The 12,346-nt window shown below is 44.2% G+C and overlaps 2 protein-coding genes across 6 annotated transcripts in view; one reads left to right on the top strand and one right to left on the bottom strand.

Moving 5' to 3' along the window:
- The window catches only part of gpr137ba (G protein-coupled receptor 137Ba), a 44,839-nt gene extending 41,882 nt beyond the window's left edge, over positions 1–2,957 (top strand). For 2 of the 3 annotated variants that reach the window (XM_039737765.1, XM_039737764.1), the window contains 2 exons: positions 1,886–2,007; positions 2,085–2,957. In XM_039737765.1, coding sequence (XP_039593699.1) covers positions 1,886–2,007; positions 2,085–2,196 — 234 coding nt within the window. In that variant the 3' untranslated portion in view covers positions 2,197–2,957. The remainder of the gene's footprint in view (positions 1–1,885; positions 2,008–2,084) is intronic. The other variant, XR_005630806.1, reaches the window with a different exon arrangement.
- A 4,299-nt stretch (positions 2,958–7,256) lies between these two features.
- Positions 7,257–12,346, bottom strand: part of ero1b (endoplasmic reticulum oxidoreductase 1 beta) — a 98,494-nt gene continuing 93,404 nt past the window's right edge. For all 3 annotated transcript variants that reach the window (XM_039737762.1, XM_039737760.1, XM_039737761.1), the window contains exon 16: positions 7,257–12,239. In XM_039737762.1, coding sequence (XP_039593696.1) covers positions 12,179–12,239 — 61 coding nt within the window. In that variant the 3' untranslated portion in view covers positions 7,257–12,178. The remainder of the gene's footprint in view (positions 12,240–12,346) is intronic.

Genomic DNA, 12,346 nt, shown 5'->3' on the forward strand with positions numbered 1-12,346 from the left:
AAGAAGAAAATCCGTAACCCTGCAGGGCCTGAATTGGATGCCTTCCTTTAAATCTTGACTTGACTACATGGAGGAACACAAGGAACCCATAAACAAACACGAGTGCACACGCGTCCTATTTTTTTCTGTGCACGTGTTTTATCTGAAAACATTTCCCACCACGTATAAAATGTGTTAATAAGCACAAACGTTTATGAGTTAAATATATATCTGTCACAGTTTGATTACACTTTCGTACAAAGCACTGCTTGCCTGTTAAAAACCGGAAGAAGACAAGATGGCACAATACGGGCCCACATCTCCAGGCACTGCCACCTTTGTGGAGTTTACAAAGCGTTTTCTCCAAGTGCTCCAGATTACTTCCATGCCTCAAAAAAGTGCAGGCTGCTTAATCAAAAACTCAGTTGGTGTCAAGTGAGTGAAAATGGCAGAAGGTGCAAGTGTGCATTAGCGTGCACAGCCCATAAAAATTAGCGGATGGATAAGCATGACTGTAGCCAACTGCGATGATCTGTGGAGTAAAGATCATAGCTCAGACATGACATAAAATAAAGTTCACTCTGGAGTCAAATTATGTAACCTTAAAATGTAGAACATCACAACAGCCTCCTTAACGTGATGTTCACCCCTGGAGAAACAAGTCCTCTTCTTCTTCTTTTGGCTGCTCCCGTTAGGGGTCACCACAGTGGATCATCTTCTTCCAGATCTTCCTGTCCTCTGTTACACCCATCACCTGTATGTCCTCTCTCACCACATCCATAAACCTTCTTAGGCCTTCCTCTTCTCCTCTTCCCTGGCAACTCTATCCTTAGTACCCTTCTCTCGTTCTACTCAGCATCTCTCCTCTGCACTTGTCCAAACCAACGCAATCTTACCTCTCTGACTTTGTCTCTCAACCGTCCCACCTGAGCTGACCCTAAACAAGACCAAAATGTTGACATTTTTTCAACTGAAAAAAAAGTTATTTGTACCAGAAACATGTAAACACCAAAAGGCCTGTGCCGTGTCCACTGCTGTACTGATGCAGGTGTGCGTCACATCCTCCATGTTACTTGTTTCAACAGCAGTGCACACTCTGAGATTGCAGATTGGACAGGAGAAGCGCATCTCCTTGAGAGCAATAGAGTAGCAGAATGTCAAGGCCTGATCCGCATGATGGCTGCAGGCCACCCCGGTGCAAGGCCACATTTCCTCTGAGCCCGTTCTTTAGTCAATCGTACTGTGACTGTACTGAGCACTGATGTGCAGACAACTGAGTCCAGACCGAGACTGAGGGAAAAGGGAAAAGGGCAGGCTTTTAAAGGGGAAGACAGGAAGTGAGGTCATAAGGATCGGGCACGTGTTCTTCAGGCATTGGATCGAGCCCGGATGTGACGTCAGAGGGGCCGGAGCTGGTAAGGTCTACTTCCATTGGCTCGGTCCCGGAAGTGACGTCAAGAGAGCCAGGTGGAATCTCCCGGGAATGGTCTACAGGAAAGGGAGAAAAAGAGTCAGTGCACTCTGCCACATCCCAGCATGCCTCAGAACTGCCGTCACTCAAGCCCTTTAGCTGCCTCCCATGCGCACTTGTGTGACAGGAGAAATGCCTAAAAGTCTTCCTGCTTGTTACTGTACCCACTGGATGGTAGCAGAGTACTGTCCCGCTCATTATTCAGGCCAGGCACTTGATATCGGATCACAACTGCTTTACTTGCGAGACACTCAGTCTTGGAATTCTATGTAAATACAGTTAAGCCCGAGGGACAATCTGGGATAACAACACTGAGGTTAAACGCGGCGTTTTCTTTACTCCTGAAAAATTGTAAATTGCAGTTGTGGAAATGCATCATGAAAAGCCATTTTTAGGTCAAACTCTAAGTGGTTCAGGTTATTCCTTTATTTACAGACTGGATCCAGAATTCCAAGCCACATCTTTTCTTCCAGGGCCTACTTCTTCGACAACCCACGGCGTTATGACAGTGATGACAATCTCGCTTGGAGTATAATTCCCCAAACGTCAAATGCTAGGTATTCCCTTTTGAGACATAGTCTTTGGTTTTCCCAGGATCTCAGTATTTCCTAAACTCATGTGATCTCTCTTTCAGTTTGACTGCAGAATGTTACGACTGGGGACATCGAAGCAACAGTTTTGTAGCCTACATTGGATCTGAGGAGACACACTATGGGATGCCATCAGAGGAAATGAATCCCAATTGAGAGGGAGCCTTAGAGTTGCAGATTTGCACACTGGGGACATTCTAGGCCCTGTACTCCTTTGTAAAGATAGCACAACACACAGGTATGCGACGTCCTGCCTTTACTCTTTCACATGCCTTGTTTTGGCATACATCTGACGCCATTCATGTAGTTGAAAGACATGCTGACTACAAAGCAGCAGAGACGTGTAAGACTGCATGACAAAGACGTGAAGACAGAAAGATTTTGGTAAAGGTGGTTGGAGCTGGGAGGCTGATGCTTTCACATCAGCAATCTATTTGGTGAATGCCGAACATGTGTGCCCCCCAACAGGGAAAAGACGTCCCAGCTACAGATCATAAATGTGGAGCTCCACAGGTGGTCACGTTAAGCTGAAAAGGGGCACACTTTACATCCATGTGGCACTCAGGCAGCAATCCCAAATGAGACATTGAATGACAGCATTTGATAATCGTGTATCAAGAACAAACATAACAATATGAGCAATGGAAGAGTGATATAAACAGTTTATGTGCGTATGTATATATATATATTTAAATAAAAGTCCAAGAAGCTTATGGTGCACAGCAATAGTTAGGGTTATCTTCAAGTCTGGGTGGCAGTTTACAGAGAGGTTCACAAAATGAAACTTCCTTCCCGTTCTTTAGTGAACCGTACTGTGATGCCATTTCTGTATATTGTATACAAACCACTTTTTATTACAAATAAAGGCATTTCAGGCTGGAGTTCTGCCAGTGTAAATGCCCACTGAATGCATACATTAATGGCTTCTTTCTGTAGTTGCTGTAGCTTTAATCGAAGGTCAGAGCTCAGTCACTAATAGCAGTAGGAAGTTAACCATCTTGAAAGTCCAAGTCCTAAATTGACTAAATCTGCAGTCTAAAAGTGTAACTCAGAAAACCTGCCATCTTCGAATTCCACACAGCGCTTTCCCTTAATGTTGTCAGGTGTCATTGGAGTCCCCACTATGAATGTCATCACTCCTGTTTGTGCTCTTCATGAATGCGAGGGTGTCCAGTAGAGGACGCTAGGGGGTACCACTAGTGGCTGGGATGAAGAGCAGCACCTCGCAAGTCTCAGGTTATGGCTCTCTCCAGATGAAGGGAGAACAACTGCTGTTAGGGGCGAAGTTCATCTCTCTCAGGATCTGGTTCACAAATGTTGGAAAATAAAAGGTAATTGTGAGATTGACAAACGGATTAGAGTGGGAGCAGATGTTCTGCAGGTGCTGTCCTGTCGTGGGGAGGTGAAGCCGGAGCAGAGTCTAAAGACAAAACCTTCAGTTTACTGGTTGAGCTAAATCCATCTCCTCCCCACTAGTCATGAGCTGTGAGGAGTGACCTCAAGAGTGAGATGTCTTTGCAGGGCGGCTGGGCTGACACACCACGATCATGTGAGAAGCTCAGCAATTCGGGAGAGCCTCAGAGTAGTCACTGTGCCTCCAGAGCGAGAAGAGCCAGTTAAGATGGTTTGGGCACATCGGAAGGATGCTCCTTAGGTGGCTCTCCTCTGTGTGGAGACCCAGGACACGCTGAAGGGATTATATATTTGGAATTCCCCAAGAAGAGTTTTAATTGGAGACAAGGAGTCTGCGCTGAGCTGCAACCCTTGTAAGAAAAACTGGATGGGATGGGATGTGGTAAGCTGATGTCACTCAAGTGTCAAAACTCCAAGAACCTTTGTGGAGTCCGCCTGTCTTCCCTGTGTTCTCTTTCAGGGTCTCTGCAGATTTCTGTCTGAACCCCCGAATACGTCTCCTGATGTTGTGCTTACATGAGTGCTCATCCTTTGGCTTGTGCTTTTGACTCTTCATGGATTTCTTTTTGTCACAACTGCAACCTTATAACCTCCAATAGTTGGGGTCTTCAGTGGCATGGCCTGAGTGACATCTCAATGACCTTAGTCTGCAGTGGGCTTGCACCCCCTCAAGTGTTTGTTCCTGCTGTGTGCTCATGTTCTTTGAACCACAAAATTAAAATGCATCAACAAGTTTAGAATTTATAAAAATACACATTGCCTTCGGACCCCTCACGTTGTACACATTTAGTTATGTTGCAGCCTTGTTGTGCTAAAAACATTTACAAGTGAAGTGTTCACTAAAAATAGAAAAATGAGATATCACATTGACAAAAGACTCCGTACTTCATTGAAGCCCCCTGCGAGTGGTCTTGGGGTCAATGTGACAAGCTTAACACACCTGGATTGTCTGCTATTGTTCTCTGCTGATCCTCAAGCTCTGTTTGCTGGGATGGACACCACTGATGGACAGCTTGGTAATCCAGGCTTAGGCTGGCCACTCAAGGACATTCCCAGAGTTGCCCCTAAGCCACTCATATGTAGTCTTTGCTTTGTGTTCAGGGTCCTTGCCCTGATGGAAGATGAACCTTTGGCCCAGGCTGAGGTTCAGAGTTTCATTAAGGTTCTCTCTGGACTTTCTTTGTTCTGCTTTCCCTCAACTGTATCCAGTCTCCCAGCCCCTGCCACTGAAAACCAACCCTAAAACATAATGCTGCCACCATCATGCTTCACCACTGCAATGGTATTGGGCAGGTGATGAGCAGTCTGGTTTCATTCAGACATGACAGTTCAATCTTGTTTCACTTAAGTCCCTAAAGGACTCGGGCACTATGTGCAAACTCCACGTGGGCTTTTGTGTGTTGTCTCTGCCATAAAGCTTAGATCAGCGGAGTGGTGCAGTGGTATGTCTCCCTTCTTCCACAGGTCCCCTGAAGCTCAGTGGAGTTACTGTTGGGTTTTGGTCACCTCTCATACCGAGGTCTTTCTTTCAAGATGGCACAGTTTGACCAGGTGGCCATTTCCAGTAAGAGTTGTGGTTGTTCCAAACTTCTTCCATTTAACAATTATGGAGGCTACTGCATTTTTGGCAACCTTCAATGATGCAGGAACTCTTGTAGCCTTCCCTAGATCAGTGCCTTGACACAATCCTGTCTCTGAGCTCTGCAGGCAATTCCTTTGACTTCATGGCTTGGTTTTTGCTCAGCTGTGGGACCCTCTATAGACAGGGGTGTGTGTGCCTTTCCTAATCGGTCCAAGCCATTAAACTAACCACTGGTGTGCTGTAGAAACATCTCAACGATGAACCAGAAAACAGGAGGAGCCTGAGCTAGATTTCAGCTGTCACAGCAAGGGGGTCTCAATGTGATAGTGTACTTTCATTTTATCTTAAATAAATTTACAGACGTAAATGTCTCACAGCAACAGTGCAACTTACCGTCCATCAGTTTGTATCCAGCATTCCAAACGGCTCCTTCAGTTTATATGGAACCACATGAACTCTCGACGCGAAGTCCACTGGCCCCCAAAACATCAGTCCGTTCATTCACTCACCTGTTTAAATAATTGAATTAATAATCCAGTGCATCACACGCTGAGATTCCCGTACATTTAAAACGCCAAGTCAGTGTTGGATTAGAGAGAAAGAAAAGCCCGCGGCTGCTTTAATCAAACAGGCGAATGTCCTCATTAACCAGGAAACACTCCAGAAATAAGAGAGACGCAGTACACCTTCCAAATGTTTATTTATTTATTTTTTTTAAATAAATATAACTGATGAATTATTATTATTGGTGCAAAGCTACAGGGTTTGGCTCTTGCTACAATTTAAACTTTTAACACTCACAAATAATATCAGAACAAGGTTATAAGTATAATGGTGATGTTGGGCGTTTATTTTGGAGAGGCATGGTTTATGTCCGGTAAATATCCGATGCAGAAGAAAATGCCAAAGACAAAATGTTACAATCAGATTTGCCGTCCCAGGCAAGTTCTTTGACGCTTAAGGCAGACAGCGGATCGCACAAAGAGCTGCGTGCTTACAAACCATGCATTTCACACGCGACGGGAGAAAACGGTGCTTCACGTTTGCAGGCCTCTAACTCCGTTTCACTCTATTTTTGAATTAATAAAAAGAAAAACAAAGCACAATGAGTACATAAAACAAAACCCCACAAGTCCACTGCACCACACACACACACGAATAAGCCACGTGGTTAGCCAGCTGGCGTGGCTCCACAGTGGTAAGGCAGCATAGGAACAGAAAGCTTTCCCCACAAACCCTGCGCCCCCTGACCTCCCCAGCTGTGCTGCTCCTTGGTCCTTACACCTCTTACACTTGATACATCTCTGGCCAAAAATGTTTTGCCTACAAGGGATAATTTAAGAGAAGTGCCTTTGGAAAGTAAAAGTGTCGCTGTGTGTTCACAATCCCCAGCATTTTTCTCGTTCCGATTTGCGCCTTAACTGACACACACACTTCGTAAAGTAAAAGCTACACTCGGTGTACTATTGCCAGGCACATATTGGGGGCCTACAAACTGACAGCCACATTTCAGATCTCCAAACACTGAAGCCACTCAGGAACCCTTTGGAATTAAGATGCCTCAAAAGAGCAAAGCGTGAAATGAAGCTGGGACTGCAACTTTGCAGCTAAAATCAAGAGAGAGTCGGGTGAGAAGGCACCTCATGATGGTTAAACAAGGGCCCACCGGCCGTCTAGCGGCTGCTCATGTTGATTGGCCATCCAGCCAGTCTCAGCTGCTGCTTTTCTATTGTTCAGAGTAATGGGTCACTTTTTGGAAAGATGCAGAGAAACGTGTGTTGCTGTTACTGCTTCACAGGACAACATGGTGGCGTGTAAAGGCGAGCGAGCTCGAGTACAGGGTTCAAATCTCTGTACGCCCACATCAGTTAAACACAGCTCAAAAGTGCCGTCTCAAAGCCATGCTGCCTGCTGCCTTGCGCTCAAAGCTGGCTAAATACAGCTCCCTCCAAAATCAGGAATCGTATTAATGGCGTTGTATGGATGTCTGTACTGTTACTGAACAGCTTAAAACATTCAAAAAGACATGAAAATCTTCAAAAGTGGAAAAAGTGGACAGGGGAACAAGAGCCGCATGAAGGCAAATTACAAACACAATATGGGTGAGCCTCTGGAAAGGGCAGAGAGTTGTCCTAGGGCGCTGCCTAATAAAAACTGCCAAGTGAAAATCAAGAGGCGCTACGCTCAGATTGTACAATGGCCAAGTGAGAGGGCACCTGGGGTATAGTGGGCAGCTCCGCTCACCACAGTACAAACAAAAAAAAAGACAAAGCAGCACTTGATGGTGTGTGGAGGAGAGCAAGAAAAGTGCATCTGGAGGACTAAAGGGCAGGGGCTATTGGGGACACACTCAGAGTTGGGGTCTTACTTAGTCTCACGCCTGTGTACTCCACTTTTATGATAATGAAGGGGAAGTGTACTTAGATTTAGGACTGAACCCAGGAAGCAAAGAGTTGTGGGGATTTTGGAGCAAACCCGCGAGTTACCCAGCTGGAATGGAGGCCTGGACAACCTTTAAAGGCATCTCCATGAAAAACTGGGACAACTCAGCCATCCACATGAGCCTGATGGGCCGAGTGGTCTCTATCACAAGATTCTTCAAGATGCCATGCTTACTTAGTCAGATTTCACTCTCATAACTGGGAAATGCTTAATGGTAACACAAGACTGACAGGCAGTGTGCTCACTAACTAAACCATTTATGAACAAAAAAGTGTCATATTCAACAAAAGGGGCCAATGCTGGACTGGAGGAACAATTTCCCAGCAGTTGACTATCTGCTTAAAGCTCATGCATCCTCTCCTGGTTTGTGGCTGTGTTCCCGTATCCCAGGTAAGGCTCACTGTTGACTCTACATTGGCCCAGTATGAGTGAGTGAGCGAGTGAGTGAGTGAGTGAATGCAGGGCTGCTGCTTGCACCATGCGCTCGCTGCCGAGAGATTCACTCAGGGTGACGCCATCATCATCTCTGCCTCTAAAGGACAACTCCTCAAGCTCAACTACCAGTCACACGAGCAAGCAGTCCACTTAAGCAGCGGTTGTCCCATTTCACCACTCTGTAATGGAGAAACCGGGCATGGAAAATGGATGAATGTAACACATGGATAAGCCTTATTCAGATGGGATTAGTCTTCCACCAGGAGGCAGAGAAGAGAGCTAGGATTATCGGACGACTCTCTGTAACTTCAGTCCTGTCTGAACTGCCCACGACAGTGACTTTTTATGGACTCAGTAAAGATTACCGAGCCTTTTACAGTCTATATAAAGTTTGTAAAGCATGAACCCCAGGTTAAAGTGTTCTGGTGCAAAGCGATGTGTCAGTGAAGTTTCATCATTTCTGGTGAAAACAGCACTTTACCCCAGGATTTTAGAGGTGTTCACAGAAAAACCGAGGCAGTCACTGAATTTGTCCACACTGTGCGACCCTTTAACAAGCACACCTGCATACAGTTGCATTACTTGCAGGTAAGTTCATCGCTGTCAAGCTAGAAACTAATGTTAACATCTCCTAGTTTATAATCCGAAGCCGCTAGCTCCCTTAATTAGGTAGTTTGCTGCTGACATTCTACTTTCCTTGACATGGGGTACATACAATAGCTACGTCGCTGAAACTCTTATGGCTGTTCTGAGGTGATGTCACTGCATAATCATAAAGGGACACTTATCTTTGTTAATTGTTCCAGAATTATGTAATCCAAGAACATACTTGGTAAATGTTGTGTGGCAACAGCAGCTTTACAGATGTATATATCCTGAAAGCTCATCCTGTATGAATAGGGCTTTAGTAAAACAATTGCAGTTCTATGTATGAAACACCTTCAGCATAGCTGGGCCTATCTATTTATATTGATAGATTGACAGAAACAAATCAATCAATAGATAGATAGATAGATAGATAGATAGATAGATAGATCCCTTTCCTCATGACAAGTATTCAAAAGCAAATGGCCCAAGAATTGCAAGGTGTCCTCTCGTAATGTGAGGTGACCCCACCTATTCTGTCACCCACCAGTCCCAAGATACAATCTAAGAAGCTTCTGCTCCAGACATCTCTGCCACCCAACGCATGAAAACAGCTACACACTGAACAAATATCAAAATGATAAAAGTCAGCCGGGCCAGCTCAGGAATTCTAAAGAGGCTCCCACAGAACGCTCTTGTACATTCCACGGGGCTGGCACATCCCGCTTGGCGCCAGCCATCAAGCTTGTCTGTTTTTTCAATTTGAGATTCTTATTTTTACATCCCAACATTCCATTTCTTCAATACAATTCTCTTTAAAGGTCAAAGACTCTGCAAAGTTAAAACTTGTTGCAAGAAAGAAAAAGAAATCTCCTGGGGCAACAGAGTGTGAAGAAAACAAACAAACGTCTGAAACAAGGATTCCGAGGCCCTGGATGGATGAAGGCTACTTCAGAGTTGAGTACCAGCAGCAGTGAACAGCACACCAAAAAGGAGGGAGGGAGACAACGTCTGCTTTCAAAGATAAAGAATATGTATAATGTGGTACAATGGAGAAAATAAAGAAAGATCAAGACCCTGGACGCAAATGGTTAATGGATGAACGCAGCTGCGTACATGTCAGTACAATGCAGGGCACAGATCCTCACTCGTCCGCCCGCCTGCACCAGGCCAGTTTAGATCCAACAACATGGCACACCAGGCAATGCCAGATAGCTTGGCTAGCATGTAAATTAAATTAAATGAAAGGCCTCAAAGAGAAAGTGCTGTGCAAATGTGAGCATAAAAAGGCAAACATTGGACAAAGTGGAGAAAGTGACAGCAGTACTACCCAGATGTGTGAAGAGCTCACCAGCATGGACCAGCATTGACTGTGCGCACGCTTTGTGCTCCAGATTCTTGAGTTTTGTGTTTTCCTGACTTGCCACGTTCCTTGATGAGCAATGCGAAGCTCTTTCTGTGAATGACTGTACACTAACAATCTAAGTCCTGACATATGTTATGTAGTTATTAAATTTAAAATGATATTCTCCATTGTGGTGAAGAGGAAGCTTTTGGTAGAAGTGTAACTAGCAGGGCAAGAACCCAGGCTGAGAAGAGATGCAGTGTGCACGTCTGTAAGTGGCTGGCATTTTTTTGAAGCTCCGACTCAGGTTTGTGTCTCACCTTTGCTGCATCATCCAGGACGGGATGGGATAGCTAGTGGGAGCGTCAGCCATGGCTAGAAAGTGCAGCCTTCATCAGCAGGATTTGCAGGCTTATAAAATTCTCTCAAGGAAATAGGCTGAAATTCAGCTGAGCTACGCAAAGAAACATTTGAATAATTCTGGGAGACCATTCCTGTCGGTTTGCTTGAAAGCTGGACCAGAAACCCACAAGAGCGGAGTTTCAAATCCCACGGTTAGTGGGGTCCGCAGATGGTCCCCCTGTTACCATTCTGTAGAAATGTTATGTTACTGATTAAAAAAAGAATAACATAGGATGGCGCAAGCACTTAGCTACACTGCCAGTTCATCATCAGACTTGCCAGTAGGGTGACTGCTCTCCATGAGTCGATGTTTATCTACACGTGTTTTATTTTACACACCAAGACTGCTTTTCTTCTCAACAGAAATCAGTTTAAGGGAGTAGTGGTTCTGGGTTTATTCATGACTGCTTTGGTGAGTTATCTAACTTCATCATCTTAAGTCAATATAGTCAGAAGGGATATCAAACGTGACAAATGCGGTTTCTGTCCTCGTTGCTTGAGCTAACAAACAACAAGATACCCACAAGGTATGTCAAATTACAGGACTGCTGAGGACTTTTTCCAGAGATTCACACTTCCAAAATATCACAAGCTCTCCCCTTTTCTGACAGCCAATAAGGTTGCAGGTACTGCGAGGTTTGCTGCAATCTTGGCACTTTTTCTTTTTTCCTTTATGTCGTGTTTTAGAAAACACAAGAGATTAGACAGTTGAGCCTCTCTTCTGTCTACGAGGTCCTTCAGACACCCCTGTTATTCTCACGGTAGTACTCTTTGATTTTGTAAGGGTGAATTGTGGACTAGCTGGATGGAGAGAGTCGCTGGGTACGTAAGAGTGCGTGACAAGTCACTAAGTATGAGTGAAAATCAGTGTAATGTGACACGGCCTTTAGACGGATGACACAGAGTGGTGCAGACAAACAGGCGACCCATAATTAAACTCTGGTTCAAGTGTTCAGACAGGTTTGGCTTTGATTCTTTCCAATTCATGTGACAACTGTTAACTGGGAGGTTAAAGCTGGGAGTTTGGTGCTTCTGGACTGAATGACAGCTGCTTCAGGTTCAAAGCATCACTATGAACACAACATATGAAACATCACCCCTAAAGGAGATGAAATTAAGGAGGAGAAGTCTAGTACTTCATTCTTTTGTGTGTTTAGGTATATTTAGGCTGGCATACTTGAACTGAAATCAAATGACTACAACTATTTATTATTTTTGTAGAGTGTGTTCTTCTTTAAATGGGAATTTCTGTGCTGCACTCCGGGTTGGCTTTGTGACAGGGGCACTGAATAAATAGAACTTGAATAAAGGAAGCTTGATTTAACTTTTGCACCCTTTGATCCACCCTAAGGAATGTCAATTGAGAAATTTACAACCAGCTTTGCAAAATTGGCTAAAAAAAAAAAAAAAAAGACAAAAACATAAACCAAATCTAAAACTCACAGGGAATTCATGATTATAAATGCTGCATTAAGTAAACAAAAACGTTCAAGTTAAAAAAGCCATTTCTACATTGCCATACTCTATACCGTTGGATGCAATTCAAAATAACACTACTTAGAACTATCACAAGGTTTTTTGCAAAGCAGTGGGAAACCAAGCCAAAATGCAAAGAGTTCAAGTTGCATAAAAGTTTAACAAAAAGAAAAGAAAGAAATTGCACCAATGGATCGGACGCCTGAAAATAAAGCTGCTAGGAAGAGCCTGCACTTTGAACTTTCTCCAGTGTAAGCACCGCCAATTCTACAGTTTTGCTGTCAGAGGATTAAAAAGTGAGTACAGCTTAAGGAAAAACAAAGCTATTCTCCAAGCTTTTCCAGGCTTGAATCTTGAAGTCCCTGAAGATGTGGTCTCATTCTGGGTCAGCACCAGAATTAAAACAGACAATTGCAGCGTCCTTAGGGCAGGTGGCACTCTGTGGCCAGAAATTGGGGTTACCTCTTATTCTGAATAAGATTTCTGAAGTTATGAAGCTCTTTTATACTCGTAGAAAGCCTGCAAAACAAACAAAAGAACAAAATGAGCCATCAGACGATTTTAAGGTAATCTTAACTTATGTCAAGAAAGCAAAAAAGAGAGAAACTAGAAACAAATGGATTGAG

The sequence above is a fragment of the Polypterus senegalus genome, chromosome 16, assembly GCF_016835505.1.
Source record: "Polypterus senegalus isolate Bchr_013 chromosome 16, ASM1683550v1, whole genome shotgun sequence".
NCBI lineage: Eukaryota > Metazoa > Chordata > Cladistia > Polypteriformes > Polypteridae > Polypterus > Polypterus senegalus.